The sequence below is a fragment of the Myotis nattereri genome, assembly GCF_964212035.1.
Source record: "Myotis nattereri genome assembly, chromosome: 7".
Classification (NCBI taxonomy): Eukaryota; Metazoa; Chordata; class Mammalia; order Chiroptera; family Vespertilionidae; genus Myotis; species Myotis nattereri.
The window spans coordinates 34879775-34892328 of record NC_138082.1 but is presented as its reverse complement, the minus strand read 5'-3'; the positions used below and the strand labels follow the sequence as shown (position 1 = coordinate 34892328).

The following is a 12554-nucleotide window of genomic DNA, read 5'->3' as shown; positions in this document are numbered from 1 at the left end:
ACAGGAACGTGCGATGCCTCTTGAAGCAGGTTTTTATTCAACCTGTGACATTTCTGTGGCAATTGCCTGGCTACAGTGCTGTTTCCATGAATATTCATGGCGAGTTGCAACCCTTTAGCTCTAGCACAGCTTCAATTGGCTGCTGGCAGAGCCAACTGCCACCAGGTGGAGTTCGACGGTTGGGGCTGAGCTGTGTCCACTCCTCCCCTCATTCATATGTTGAGTCCCAACCCCCAGGTACTCAGAATGTGATTGTATTTAGGGACAGGGTCTTTGAAGAGGTCAATAAGGTGACTGGGATGGGCCACACAGACACACACGGGGGGGGGGGGGGGCGGGCGGGGGGACAACCATGGGAAGACGAGACGGGCGTCTCCACGCCAAGAAGAGAGGCCTCAGAAGAACACCTCGATCTTGAACTGCTAGCTCCAGAACTGTGAGAAAGTACATTTCTGTTGCTGAAGCCCCCAGTCTGTGGCATTTTGTGCTGGTGGCCCAAACTGAGACAGCTCCGTTCTATGCAGAATGAGACGGGCCCGGGAGTAGCAGAGAATCCCCACATGTCACCAACTGAATGCTTACTATTATGATCATCACCATGATTCTTCACCTCACCTCCTGCCCTCTGCGGTGGGGACCACCCTGAGAGCAAAGTAGATGCACAGGCTCGTGCATGCGTGTGTACCCACAGCCACCAGGGGCCCAGATCCTCAGTGAAAACGCCCCATCATGGCCAAATTGAAGAGTGTATGTGTCAGGCACAGCACCTGGGGCTTTCTTTACAACTCCCCGAAGTGCCCATGGCCACCCCTTCACGGGTGAGGAAACTGGGGCCCAGAGGTGTCGAGTAACTTGCCTCACCATTTTTCTTGGGCAGAGAGCTAGGATTCAACTAGAGCCCAGGAGGCATGACTTTGAGGGAAGGGCAGGAACATTTTAAAGCTGCCCTTAACCTGGAGCTCTTGATCCCCATGGCACGTTTATGGAAGCTGAGTATGTGGGAAACTGTTTATTGCCTTCACTAGCTGATAAGCGTAGACAGAGAACCCCCTGAAGGCTAGGTGCCTTTGAAGCCCTAGCTAGGCGCCACCTCTGTTTGTCCAGACAGTGGTAGCTGAAGCAACTTCCCCATTTATTATTATGTAAATCCTTGCTGATGGCTAGTCTGCCTGTTGCCAGGGGTCACCTGCCTAAGGGCTATGCTATGGGTGTATCCCAAATCAATAAAAGCTTGGTGAGGGCTGAGCACCGGGGGAAGTCCTTCCTCCTGAGTTGGACTTACTCGCCTGGCCCCCCAATATTTCCAAATTATCTCGTGTATTTTCTCTGTCATTTCTGTGCGGCTCCGCTTCCAGGTCCTGAACCCTGACCCACGCGGGACGTGGGAAGGAAACATCCAACACAAGTAAAGACAGGAAACCTCCTGGGCCATCTCAGCACAGTCTCATGAAGAAGAAACCAAAGTCAGATCCAAGTTCACCTCCAAATATAGCCTTGAAAGGTATTGTAGGTCTTTCCTGAATTTGTTCATAAAATGGAGAAGCATCTTAAACACACTTTCCCCTCGCTGTGTCAAAGCCCCCAGCTCCTGCACGGTCCTCTACATCCCACCTCCATCCCTACCCTCCAAACGCTGATCCCCTGGCAAGTAGCCTCTCACTGGAGCTTGGACACCACACCATCCTGGGGATGTAGCGGATGACTGATGCTAGGCCATCCCTCCCAAGGACATACATTATCAGAGATGAGTACGCTGCTAAAGTCGCACAGGTGGGAAGGCATCTAGTCCGGGCCCAGCAAGTTCGAGTCTAGCACTGGGACTCCTGACCCCTGTGTCGCGCGCCTTCATTACTGGGAAGTGTGACTTGGCAGCTAGATCCACGCTGTAGTGTGCTGTTATTGTTTCTATGAGTCACTTTATATGATCATCCCCCAGTTTGATATGGCCTGGGGAGTGCGCTCACACTCACTCACACATACACACACACACACTCTCACTCACATTTACACACACACTAACACACTTATAAACACACACTCACACTCTCACACACACTCTCACTCACACACATTCCCACATACACTAACACTCACATTTACACACACACTAACACACCAGTACAAACTCAGACACACTTACACACACACACACACACACACACACACACACACACCCACCCCAAAACTGAGATCACTTCGCTTTTCTATTTTGTAACCTGCCTTTCCCAATTAACTCTATGGCGTGAGAAAAAACTCCATGTACGTAATTTTAGGAAACTGCTTCCCGTCATCTGGATTTAATCTGACGGGAAGGTCCTCTCCTGTGGCCTGAGGATGTCTCCACTTGACTGCTGTGTAAGTGATCCTGGTGCCGATCAGTCCACATGAGTCCGCTGTCCGGCTCTAACTACGCCCTTGGGATAAATTCCTAGGAGGGAAATTACTGGGAATACACACTTGCAGACTTTGGGTCCATCTTTCTAATTTGAAGAGGAAGTTTCATCCCAGGGGTTTATCTAGGTTGGGGAGGGGCAGGGAGTTCTGGGAAGGAATGCCCTGGGCCCTGCTGGATTCCAGCCCCCTCCCCCACGTGCCCTCCCCAGCTGCGTCTCCAGCTGCATCCCCAGCAGGGACTCCATTCTGTGAAGATGAGCTCAGTTCAGAGCTGCTTCTGGCTCAGAGGATGATGCCCTGTCTCCAGGGCGATTTCACCCGGGAGCTGCTGATAGGAGCAGCTTTGGGAACAACATGTCCTTGGCCAGTTCCTCTTCCCAAGTCCTTTTCCCTTCATCTGTTGGGTTCTTTGACTTCTAACAGATTTTTCTCTTTGGATTTCCAGGACAAAGCTCTGGAGAGGGGGCCATTTTTCCAGCTGCTCAATCTTACTTGTTAAATGAAAGCTGTCGTCAGCTTCCCCAGCCAGCCCAGCGACTCCCAGCGGTCCCTGCAGGCCCCTGTCCCTGGACAGTCAGAGGAGGCCACGGAAGGATAGCTGCTTCCACCAGCCCGGGTCTCTCCTGCTTGGGTGGGCACTCGGGGTGGCAGAAGCTTCAAGGCCTGTAGGAAAGGGTTGGGACAGGGAGGGTGATCGTGTGTGTGACTGGTGTGACCCACCACCATCCCTCTTGTACTCCCAGGGGGCCCCTGGGACAGGCTCAGGGGAAGGGCAGACAGAGCACAGGAGGGGCACACTAGGCCTGAGCAGTGCCCTCGGTGGGGAGGACCTGCAGCTCCTGCTTCTCCTCCACCCCTACCCTCAGCGTGGACCCCACTGCTCCCCCACTGACCTCGGCCTCTGCTCTCTGAGGCAGCCAGGGTATCGGCGCCATTCCCTGTGATCTTGGCAGGTGCTCATTCTGTGGCAGCACCGACCAGACACCCTGTGGCCCTCCCGCTGCCTGCCCGCACCTCTCCGGAGAATGCACTGCTCAGAAGAGTGATTACGGCAACAGTTCTCAAGGCATCTGAGAAACTCATCGGTTGCTTGGCCGCGGTGGCTCAGGTGGTTGGGTGTCACCTGTGCTCCGAAAGGTTGCAGGTCGGATCCCCGGTCGGGGCACATACAGAAGGCTACATGTTTCTCTCTCTCCCTGCACCCGCTTCCTCTAAGCATGTCCTCTGGTGAGGGTTAAAAAAAGAAAGAAACTCATTTTCCTTGAAAGTCAACTGCCCACTCAAGGCCCCCACAGGCTGGGCCGAGAGCAGCTACCACCCAGAACCGGTCCTAGACAGGGCCATACCCCTCAGCACGGGGGACAAGGCATTTATCTCAGGAACTTCTGGGGCTCCTGGCCTCGTTCTGTCACCCGATAGGCTGGGTTTTGGAAACCGCTTCTGCAGCAGGTTGTTAGCAGTTCCCAACATTGTCCCTGTCACAGCCTGACAAAGGGGAGAACTGAGGTATCACCAGCTCTTGAGTTTGCTAAGTTGGCCCCCAAATTCATGTTCACTGGAAGTTCAGATAAGATCTTCTTTGGAAATAGGGTCTCTGCAGAGGGAATGAGTTAAGCTAAAATGAGGTCCCACTGGCAGGGGGCGCCCTAAATCCAGCATGGCTGGTGTCCTTATAGGAAGAGGAGACACAGCACACACAGGAAGACAGTGAAATTGCGAGATTGGTGTGATGCAGACACAAGCCAAGGACTACCAGGGAGTGCCAACAGAGACCCGAGGCAGGAAGAGGAGGAAGGGGTCCTTTGGGGAGCTTCAGCGGGCCTGGCCCACCAGAGCCATGATTGGGACTTCCTGCCTCTAGAATCTGAGAGAATAAAATCTGTGTTTTAAGCTGCCTGGTTTGTGCTAATTTGTTACCACAGCCCAAGGAAGCTAAACTTTGAGTTATTTTAGAAAGTTGATTGTTTTCATTATATTCTTATTTATAAGTAGTGGCCCGGTGCATAAAATTCATGCACATTAAAAGGGAATTAATTAGAGGAAATATTTTAATATTGCTACTTGCCCTTTCTCTATAATAGAAATGTCAGAGATGAAAGAAAATTAGTAAAGTGTATATGAAAATCTCCCTCCTGTCAGAGTCTGGGCCATGCCACGAGACCCAGAATCAAGTCCCTGCCCATCCATGTGCCCCTTGAAATAGTGCACGCGACCCAGACCCAGCTGGCCCCACCCCCATTAAGCCCCGCAGGGCAGGGGGTGCAGCCTCAGGTCCCCCAGCCCTGGCGCTGGGGGCGGGGCACAGCCTCAGGTCCCCAGGCCCGGCCTCAGATCCCTCGGCCCCAGCACCAAGGCGCGAGGGCACAAGGGCGCGATGACCATTTGCATATTAGCTCTTTATTATACAGGATAAAATTTCAATTATATTAATAATACCAAAACCACACACACACACACACACACACACACACACACACATGCTGATAAGCACATAGGAGGCAGGGGCCCTGTCTTTGGAGATGCCATAGCCCTCAAACTGGTTCTGGAAGGATCCTTGCTCAGCCCTGGGTGAGGTGCTGGGGCCCTGCAGACCCCCATGGGGCCCTGACCACCTGTGGACACCTGGAGACAATGGGGCTGCCCTGGGAGTGGGGGGTGGGAGTCCCTGCCACCAGCGGTGGATCCGGGCGGGAGGGTTTACTGAAATGACCAGGAAGCAGCACTGGAGGAAGCAGGACCCACAGGTTCAGGAAGCAGGGGCCTCTGCAGGTGCATGTGCAGCTAATCACAGGAGGAGTGACCACCACGGCCAGGTGGGGACACCTTTGTCCTCGGGTGCAGTGTGAGGTCCTCGAGCTGCTTCCTGCCATCCCCCGCTTCTGAAACCTCCTGGATCCCCAAGACTAGGGACACCGGGGCCTCAACCAGAAGCTTCCTCCACCTGGTTCCTGTCTAGCAGGTAGCTCACAGCCCTTCCCAGGTCCTGTGCTGAGGACTCCAGAAACCCATGTTCCCTGAGGCCATCACTGCAGCGAGCACACCTGTGCCCTTTCCTAACCAGAGTGGGATGGGGGGCCCTGTGGCTGTGGTGTGATAGTGCGGAATAGTCCAGAACATAATGGCTCTGGCCAGCTGACCTGATGCAGAGAAGCTGCTGCTGGGGGTGAGAAGGGGCAGGTCCTGGGCTGGGAGGTGCTGGAGGGCAGGGCAGGCTGCGGGCTGCGGGCGCTTCAGAGGTTGTTCAGCAAAGAGGACATCTGGGAGGGACAGTGTGGGAGCTCCCTTAGGGGATCCAGAACCTTCTAGAAGCCTGTTTACACGTAGAGGCTTAGGAAGAATCCTGAATGGGGAAGCAGTGCTGGGTTGGGTGCAGGGATGTCCAGAGGAAATAACAGGCGAAACCCTCAAGGACAGAGTGGTGGGAGCCTGGACCTGGGGGATGGGAGGCATTCTTGGGGCGTCGTGGGGGAGTTGCTCAGCAAAACTGAGCTAACCTGGCCTCAGCATGTCTGTGCATCACAGTCGTCTGAGCCAGTGGCAGACACTGTGGAGGGGCGGGGGCCTCAGGACCCTGTGGAGCACCTTCAGCGCACACCCAGGCCTCACCGCCATCGCTCCCAGCAACACCGCCTGTAGGGGAAGATGTGTCTGAAGCGCCCAGTGTTCCTCCCCGGCTTCTACTGTGACCCACAGCCAGAAACACTGACCCTTCCCAAATTCAAGGACATCCTTTTAATCACAGTCTTCTCATCCACAGTCTGGCTAGAGGTGAGAGCAAACACATCAGAGACTCCCCAGAAATAATGACCGTTAAGTTCTGCTCCCTCCTAGCACCAGCCCCCTTCCTAGGGTGGCCTTCACCTCCAGCTGGGGGCTTCCAGGTTAATGCCTGCACCACCGCCGCTCCGAAATCCTGTTAGCCGATCTCAGGTGGGATGAGGGGGCTTGGGGCCTGCTCTGACATCAGGGCCAGGAAGCCATTCCCAGGCCAGGCCCAGAGCTCCCCGGCCTCCCTGCCTGCCCGCAGCCTCAGCATGGGGGCAGTTCCCAGGCCGCGGCCTACACGATGCCCTCGGTGCGCTGGCTTCTCCAGACCACCAGCCCAGTCATGAGCAGGGTCATCAGGATGGGCACCACAATGAAGGGGCAGAGGATGCTGAGGGGCGGGTCCTGCATGGCCCGGCCAGGGACAGGGCAGCTTCTGAAGTAGCGCTGGTGGACGGTGATGAAGAACTTGTTCACCACGGCGTTTGGCCAGTAGCAGTCCAGCCTTTCCATCACGTACATGGTGCAGTTTCTGAGCTCATCGTAGCTCCTGCAGATAGAAAAGCAGGTGGTCAGCCCTGACTGGTTTGGCTCAGTGGATAGAGCAGGGGTCCTCAAACTTTTTAAACAGGGGGCCAGTTCACTGTCCCTCAGACCATTGGAGGGCCGGACTATAGTTAAAAAAAACAACTATGAACAAATTCCTATGCACACTGCACATATCTTATTTTGAAGTAAAAAAAAAAAACGGGAACAAATATAATGTTTGTATTTGCATATGGCCCGCGGGCCGTAGTTTGAGGACCCCTGGGATAGAGCATCAGCCTGCGGACTGAAAGGTCCCAGGTTCGAATCCGGTCAAGGGCATGTACCTTGGTTGTGGGCACATCCCCAGTAGGAGATGTGCAGGAGGCAGCTGATCAATGTTTCTCTCTCATTGATGTTTCTAACTCTCTATCCCTCTCCCTTCCTCTCTGTAAAAAAATCAATAAAATATATTTTAAAAAAGAAAAAGAAAAGAAAAGCAGGTGGTCAGGAGGAAAAGTAATACTGAAGCTGGCCTCACAGTGCTTGTAGTCTGTGGGCTAGTTTCAAACAAGGTGAAAAAAAGAAAAGAAAAGAAGGAAAAGAAAAGAAAGGGAAAAAAAAGAAAAGAAAAAAGAAAAGAAAAGAAAAGAAAAGAGAAAAGCAGGTGGTCATCCCTGGGTAGGCAGCGACTAAGGTGGGACCTGGGCCAGGGCTGTCCACATTGAGGGCAGACTAGAGGTGGGACAGCCAACATCTTCAGATGTTAGCCCAGGGCAGTGATCCCTCTGGTGGGCAAATCTGCAGCCCATTCTGAGGAATAAATTAGTGAATGTGAAGATAGGCCTGTAGAAATGACCCAAAATGGAACAGAAGGAGAAAAGAGCTGTGGTAAATTCACAACACTCTCAATAATATCAATCCCAACTTGTAATCTGAGTTCCAGAAGGAGAAGACGGAATGGGAAAGAAGGAATATTTGAAGAGATAATGACAGAATTTTCCCAAAATAATGAGACATCAATTCACAAACCCAAGAAGGTCAAAGTACCCCAAACAGGACAAAAAAAACCCCAAACAACAATAAACAAACAGCCACACAGACCTGTCAAAGTCAAACTCTGAAAACCAAGATAAAGAAAAAAAAAATCTTGGAGTCAGAGAAAGGACACCTTCAGGGAACAATGCTATGAGTCACAGCTGACTTCCCACCAGAGACTATGCAAGCGCAAAGATGATGGGGGCATCTTTAAAGTACTGGTGGTAGAGATGGGGGAACTGTCTGCCCAGAATCCTACACCCAGTTAAAAATATTTTTCAAATATGATGTTGAAATAAAGACATTTTCAGAGGAAAAAAGAGCTGGGAGAATTCATTGTGCTCCAAGAAATGTTAAAATTCTTCAGTAAAAAAAAGGGAACAGAAAGAATTTTGGACCCACACAAAGAAATGAAGAGCTCCTTAACTCGTAAAATGAAGATATTTATTTTTATTTTTTTAAATATATGTTCGTATTGATTTCAGAGAGGAAGGGAGAGGGAAAGATAGAAACATCAACGGTGAAAGAGAATCATTGATCGGCTGCCTCCTGCATGCCCCCTACTGGGGATTGAGCCTGCAACCTGGGCATGTGCCCTGAACGGGAATCGAACCGTTCATAGGCCAGTGCTCAACCACTGAATGACACCGGCCAGGCAAAATGAAGATATTTAAAAGACACCATTCCTTGTTTTTCATCTAGAAAGTGATTAAGTGAAGCAGAAGTCATACAGCAATTTGGGGAGCCGGAGGGAGGCTTTCAAAGGCCCATGCCTCCAGCTACAATCTTATCGTCTCTAAGGCGCTTGGTCACTATTTTGTCTGCCTGGCTGCTCTCTGGGCCGTTACCTCAAGTACCAAGGTGCAGGGGGCTTCCCCCTACCATGTGAGTGGGAAAAGTGCAGGAGACTGGGCAGGAGAGGGTGGGCAGAGGCCACAGAGGCTGTGCAGGACCTGTGCCCACTGGGTGTGTGGTTTCCCACGTGAACAAGAACTCATGTTTTGAGTACAAAACACAAGTGGAAGAAGCAACAGAAGTCCTGACAGGTTGAGTCTCATTGTGAGAAAAGAATGAGTTAGAACATGTCGAGTGCCTGGCACATGTAAGTGCTAAAGGTATCAGGTGTTGTTGAAAACTACATCCAGCCCTTGGTGTGGCTGTTGATCAACCACAGGGCTACGTGTTACAAACACTGGTGTGAATGACTGTCTGCTCCCCACCACAGACCCACCAAACCAGCAGGTAGTGTTTGGTGTTCTGCAGACCCAGTGACAGTCGACCCTAAATGTTATCCTCCCATCCTCTGTGCTTGAGGAGTGGAGCTGGGATGTCCCGAGAAGGAGGTGTTGCCATCTCTGCATGGGAAGGAGCCCCTGACCCAGGACGCTGTGACCCTCAGACCCTCCCCCCTAACCCCCCCACCCCCACGCCCACTGAGGCCGTGCGGAGGCTGAGCCTGTGCTGTGGGGGATATTCTAGGATAAGGCTCTCTCTCCCTGGAATATTATCCTTCCAGCCTGCAAAGCCACCCCGTCTAAAAATAGCTCCAATGTACAGCCAGGCCTCTTCATCCTGTTTATTTATACAGAAGTGACAGCTGAAACAGTCAATAAATATCGTGAGCTCTGTCAGCACGTCTGTGATAAAAGAATCCCTCCAGAGCACAATCTTCTGTCAAAAGAACATAGTACTGACTAAGGGCCCGAAATAGCTGTGAAAAACATTTTCATTTAACCCTCTCTCTAGTTCTCATGTAACGGAATAGTTTTCCTTTTTAGGCCAGAACTCTCTATTCTGGGCCCCCAGGCAAGCTTTGCTGGGAATGTTCCTGACCAGGACGGTGATGGTGGGCGTTTCCGGTTCGTCCAGGGCCCCAGTCACGGCTCCAGCACCACAGCTCATGGTTGCTCACTTCTGACAAGAAGGTGTCCACTGATGCCCACAGGCTCTGGGGACACTCATGGTTGCTGTTGTCCTCAAACTAGCCCTTGAATGGCCTTGACGTGGAGTATCTGAGACTGGACCCCGCCACCCCACCCACCTGGTTCAAATCCCAGGTCCACCTCTTATCCCAGGTGATGCTGGGAGCCTCATCTCACCTGTTCGAGTCTTGGTCTCCTTATATCCAAATGAAGACACAGGGACCCACCTAATGGGGTTACTGGGCACATCAAGCTAAATGGGGTCAACGGCCCAAAATACAGCAGATGCCCAATAGGTGGACGTTTTCTCACTGTCTCCTCCTGACAACTGCTGTGAGCCTGAAACAGGATATCTTTCTCCTTCTCTCCTTCCCTCCTTCCCTCCCTCCCTCCCTCCCTCCCTCCCTCCCTTCCTTCCTTCCTTCCTTTCTTTCCAGGGAGGAATGGAGAGGGAGAGATAGAAACATCAATGATAAGAGAGAATCATTGGTCAGCTGCCTCCTGCATGTCCTACTGGGGAACAAGCCCACAACCCGGGCATGTGCCCTGACTGGGAATGGAACAATGACCCTCTGGTTCACAGGTCAACACTCAACCACTGAGCCACGCCAGCTGGGCTAGGATACGTTTCTTGTTCTATTAACTCACCGATGTGTATCTAAGCCCTCAAAAACTCGAGGACAAACCACTCTGGGATTCTGGTTCCCTTTATCTGATCACTATTGGCTCTGTCTACCTGGGAGAATTCACACCCTGGTGGCTTCCAGCAGCTTTAGATAGCTGCTGGGATGGGGCAGGTGGCACTACCTGGTGTCCTGGCAGTACGACAGGTGAAGATAAAAGTGACCCATTGAGGCTGGCCCGTAGAGTCTGTCTAAGTGCCAGGCTGACATTGGGAGTGTGGTGTCAGGTAGACAGAGAGGGGTGAGGGTGGGTGCAAGCACAGAAATACCTATGGTGCCTTTGGCTCAATAGTTCTGGGAATACAGTTGGCTTCTACTCAACACTGGTAGGTGTAGTGAAATGAGGCAGGCATTCCTATCACTACTAATAAAAGGTAAACTGGTAAAATTTTTCTGAAAAGCAACTTGGCAATATGTATCAATAAACTCAAAATCATGGATACCCTTTGACCCAGGAATTCTATTTCTGGGAATTACCATAAGTTAATAACATGAAATGCAGACAGAAGTAAGGTAAGAAGGGGTTGCTGCAAATTTACAATTATGAAAAGCAGTAAACTATAAGATAGCAATGAAAGAAATTGCTGATAAGCTATTTTAATATAGCTATTAAAATGAGCCCTAGCTGGTTTGGCTTAGTGGATAGAGCGTCGGCCTGCGGACTCAAGGGCCCCAGGTTCGATTCCGGTCAAGGGCATGTACCTTGGTTGCGGGCACATCCCCAGTGGGGAGTGTGCAGGAGGCAGCTGATCGATGTTTCTCTCTCATTGATGTTTCTAGCTCTCTATCCCTCTCCCTTCCTCTCTGTAGAAAATGAATAAAATATATTAAAAAAAAATAATAAAATGATATATAGGGCCCTCGCTGGTTTTCTCAGTGGTTAGAGCATAAGCTTCAGATGAAGGGTTTAGGGTTCGATTCCGGTCACGGGCGACTACCTTGATTACAGGTTCTACCCCCAGCCCTGGTCAGGGAGTGTGAGGGAGGCAACCAATTGATGCGTCTCTCTCTCACGTCGATGTTTCTCTCTGTGTGTCTCTCCCCCTCCCTTCCACTCTCTAAAAATCAATGGAAAGAAAATATCCTCAGGTGAGGATCAATAACAAAAAACGGATATGGAGGAAGAGATTTGTAAGAGGTGGGAAAATACCTAGGTTACAATGTTGGGCAGAAGAAAGCATATGAGACCTGGCGTGTAAACATTGTGGTTTCAGCATAAAATGCTCTGGGAGGAGGGGAACACTCCAGAATGCTGGGCGGGCCACCCCAGGGTTGTGATAGGAGGGACTTTTGTTCTCTCATCTCTACCCTTTCTGGGGATTTCGAGTTTTCTACAGTGAGCATACAGTATTTTACAATTACATATAAAAAAGCTTATCTGGGAAGGGGCCCCTGGCAAACTGGACACTGATGTCCCTGCACTTGCAGCCACGGAGGGCTCACTTCTTCATTTCTGTGACAGCCCTTGCTGCCTTGCAGGCCTCCCCTTGCTGGCAAGCCTGGGGCTCAGGGGCCTGCTGGGGGCCCTGCCCTGCCTCCCCAGGGAGCCTGCAGACCCCATGCCTCTCTGAGCCCAGCCAGCAGGCGCATTCCTTCCTTCCCCCCACTTATCTCTGCCCCCAGCTGGGCGAGGTAAACCCTGTCCCAGGAGCAGGGCATGTCCCCCATCACAGGGACACTCCCACCCTGCCCTCTGCTTCCCCCAGCACAGCAGGTTCTCCCCTGGCCACCATGGACTCCCTCCCTGGACCCGGGGCACTTGGCTGGCAGCCATGCTCCAAGCCGGCAATGCTGGGACATAGAGGAGTGCGGGGGCACGCGTCCAGCGCACCCCCATTCCGGCTTTGCAGATGTCCGCAGGGCCTGAGCAGGTGCTTGGCTTCCTCCACTACTCTCATTCACCCCGGAGCCAGCCGGGGCCGGGACCTAACCTCTCATGTCTCCTCGGCTGAGTTGGGTGGGCGACATTGCGGTCTGCTGGGATGCTGCGGGGCAGATGCCCAGTCCCCAAAGGGACTCAGGACCAGGAGCAAGGAGGGTGGGGCTGGGCCCCAAGGACAGGACCCCCCTTTGTATCCAGTCCCAGGTGCCCAAGTTTCTCTCTTCCATACCCACCACCACCCTCCAGGATTCCTCGTCCCCACTCCACGGCCTCCTTGCAGAAAGGGCCCAGCCACCAGATGGCGCCCCTCCCCAGAGGCCTCCTCTCCTAGGTCCATCCATCCCC

General features: G+C 52.3%; 2 protein-coding genes across 5 annotated transcripts in view; both read right to left on the bottom strand.

The window, feature by feature from the left end:
- Positions 1-12554, bottom strand: part of UBE2F (ubiquitin conjugating enzyme E2 F (putative)) — an 87751-nt gene that overhangs the window by 47247 nt on the left and 27950 nt on the right. The gene's annotated exons all lie outside the window — the stretch shown is intronic.
- RAMP1 (receptor activity modifying protein 1) overlaps positions 4770-12554 on the bottom strand; it is a 35696-nt gene continuing 27911 nt past the window's right edge. The window contains exon 2 of the mRNA XM_081095311.1: positions 4770-6709. Coding sequence (XP_080951437.1) covers positions 6454-6681 — 228 coding nt within the window. The 5' untranslated portion in view covers positions 6682-6709 and the 3' untranslated portion in view covers positions 4770-6453. The remainder of the gene's footprint in view (positions 6710-12554) is intronic.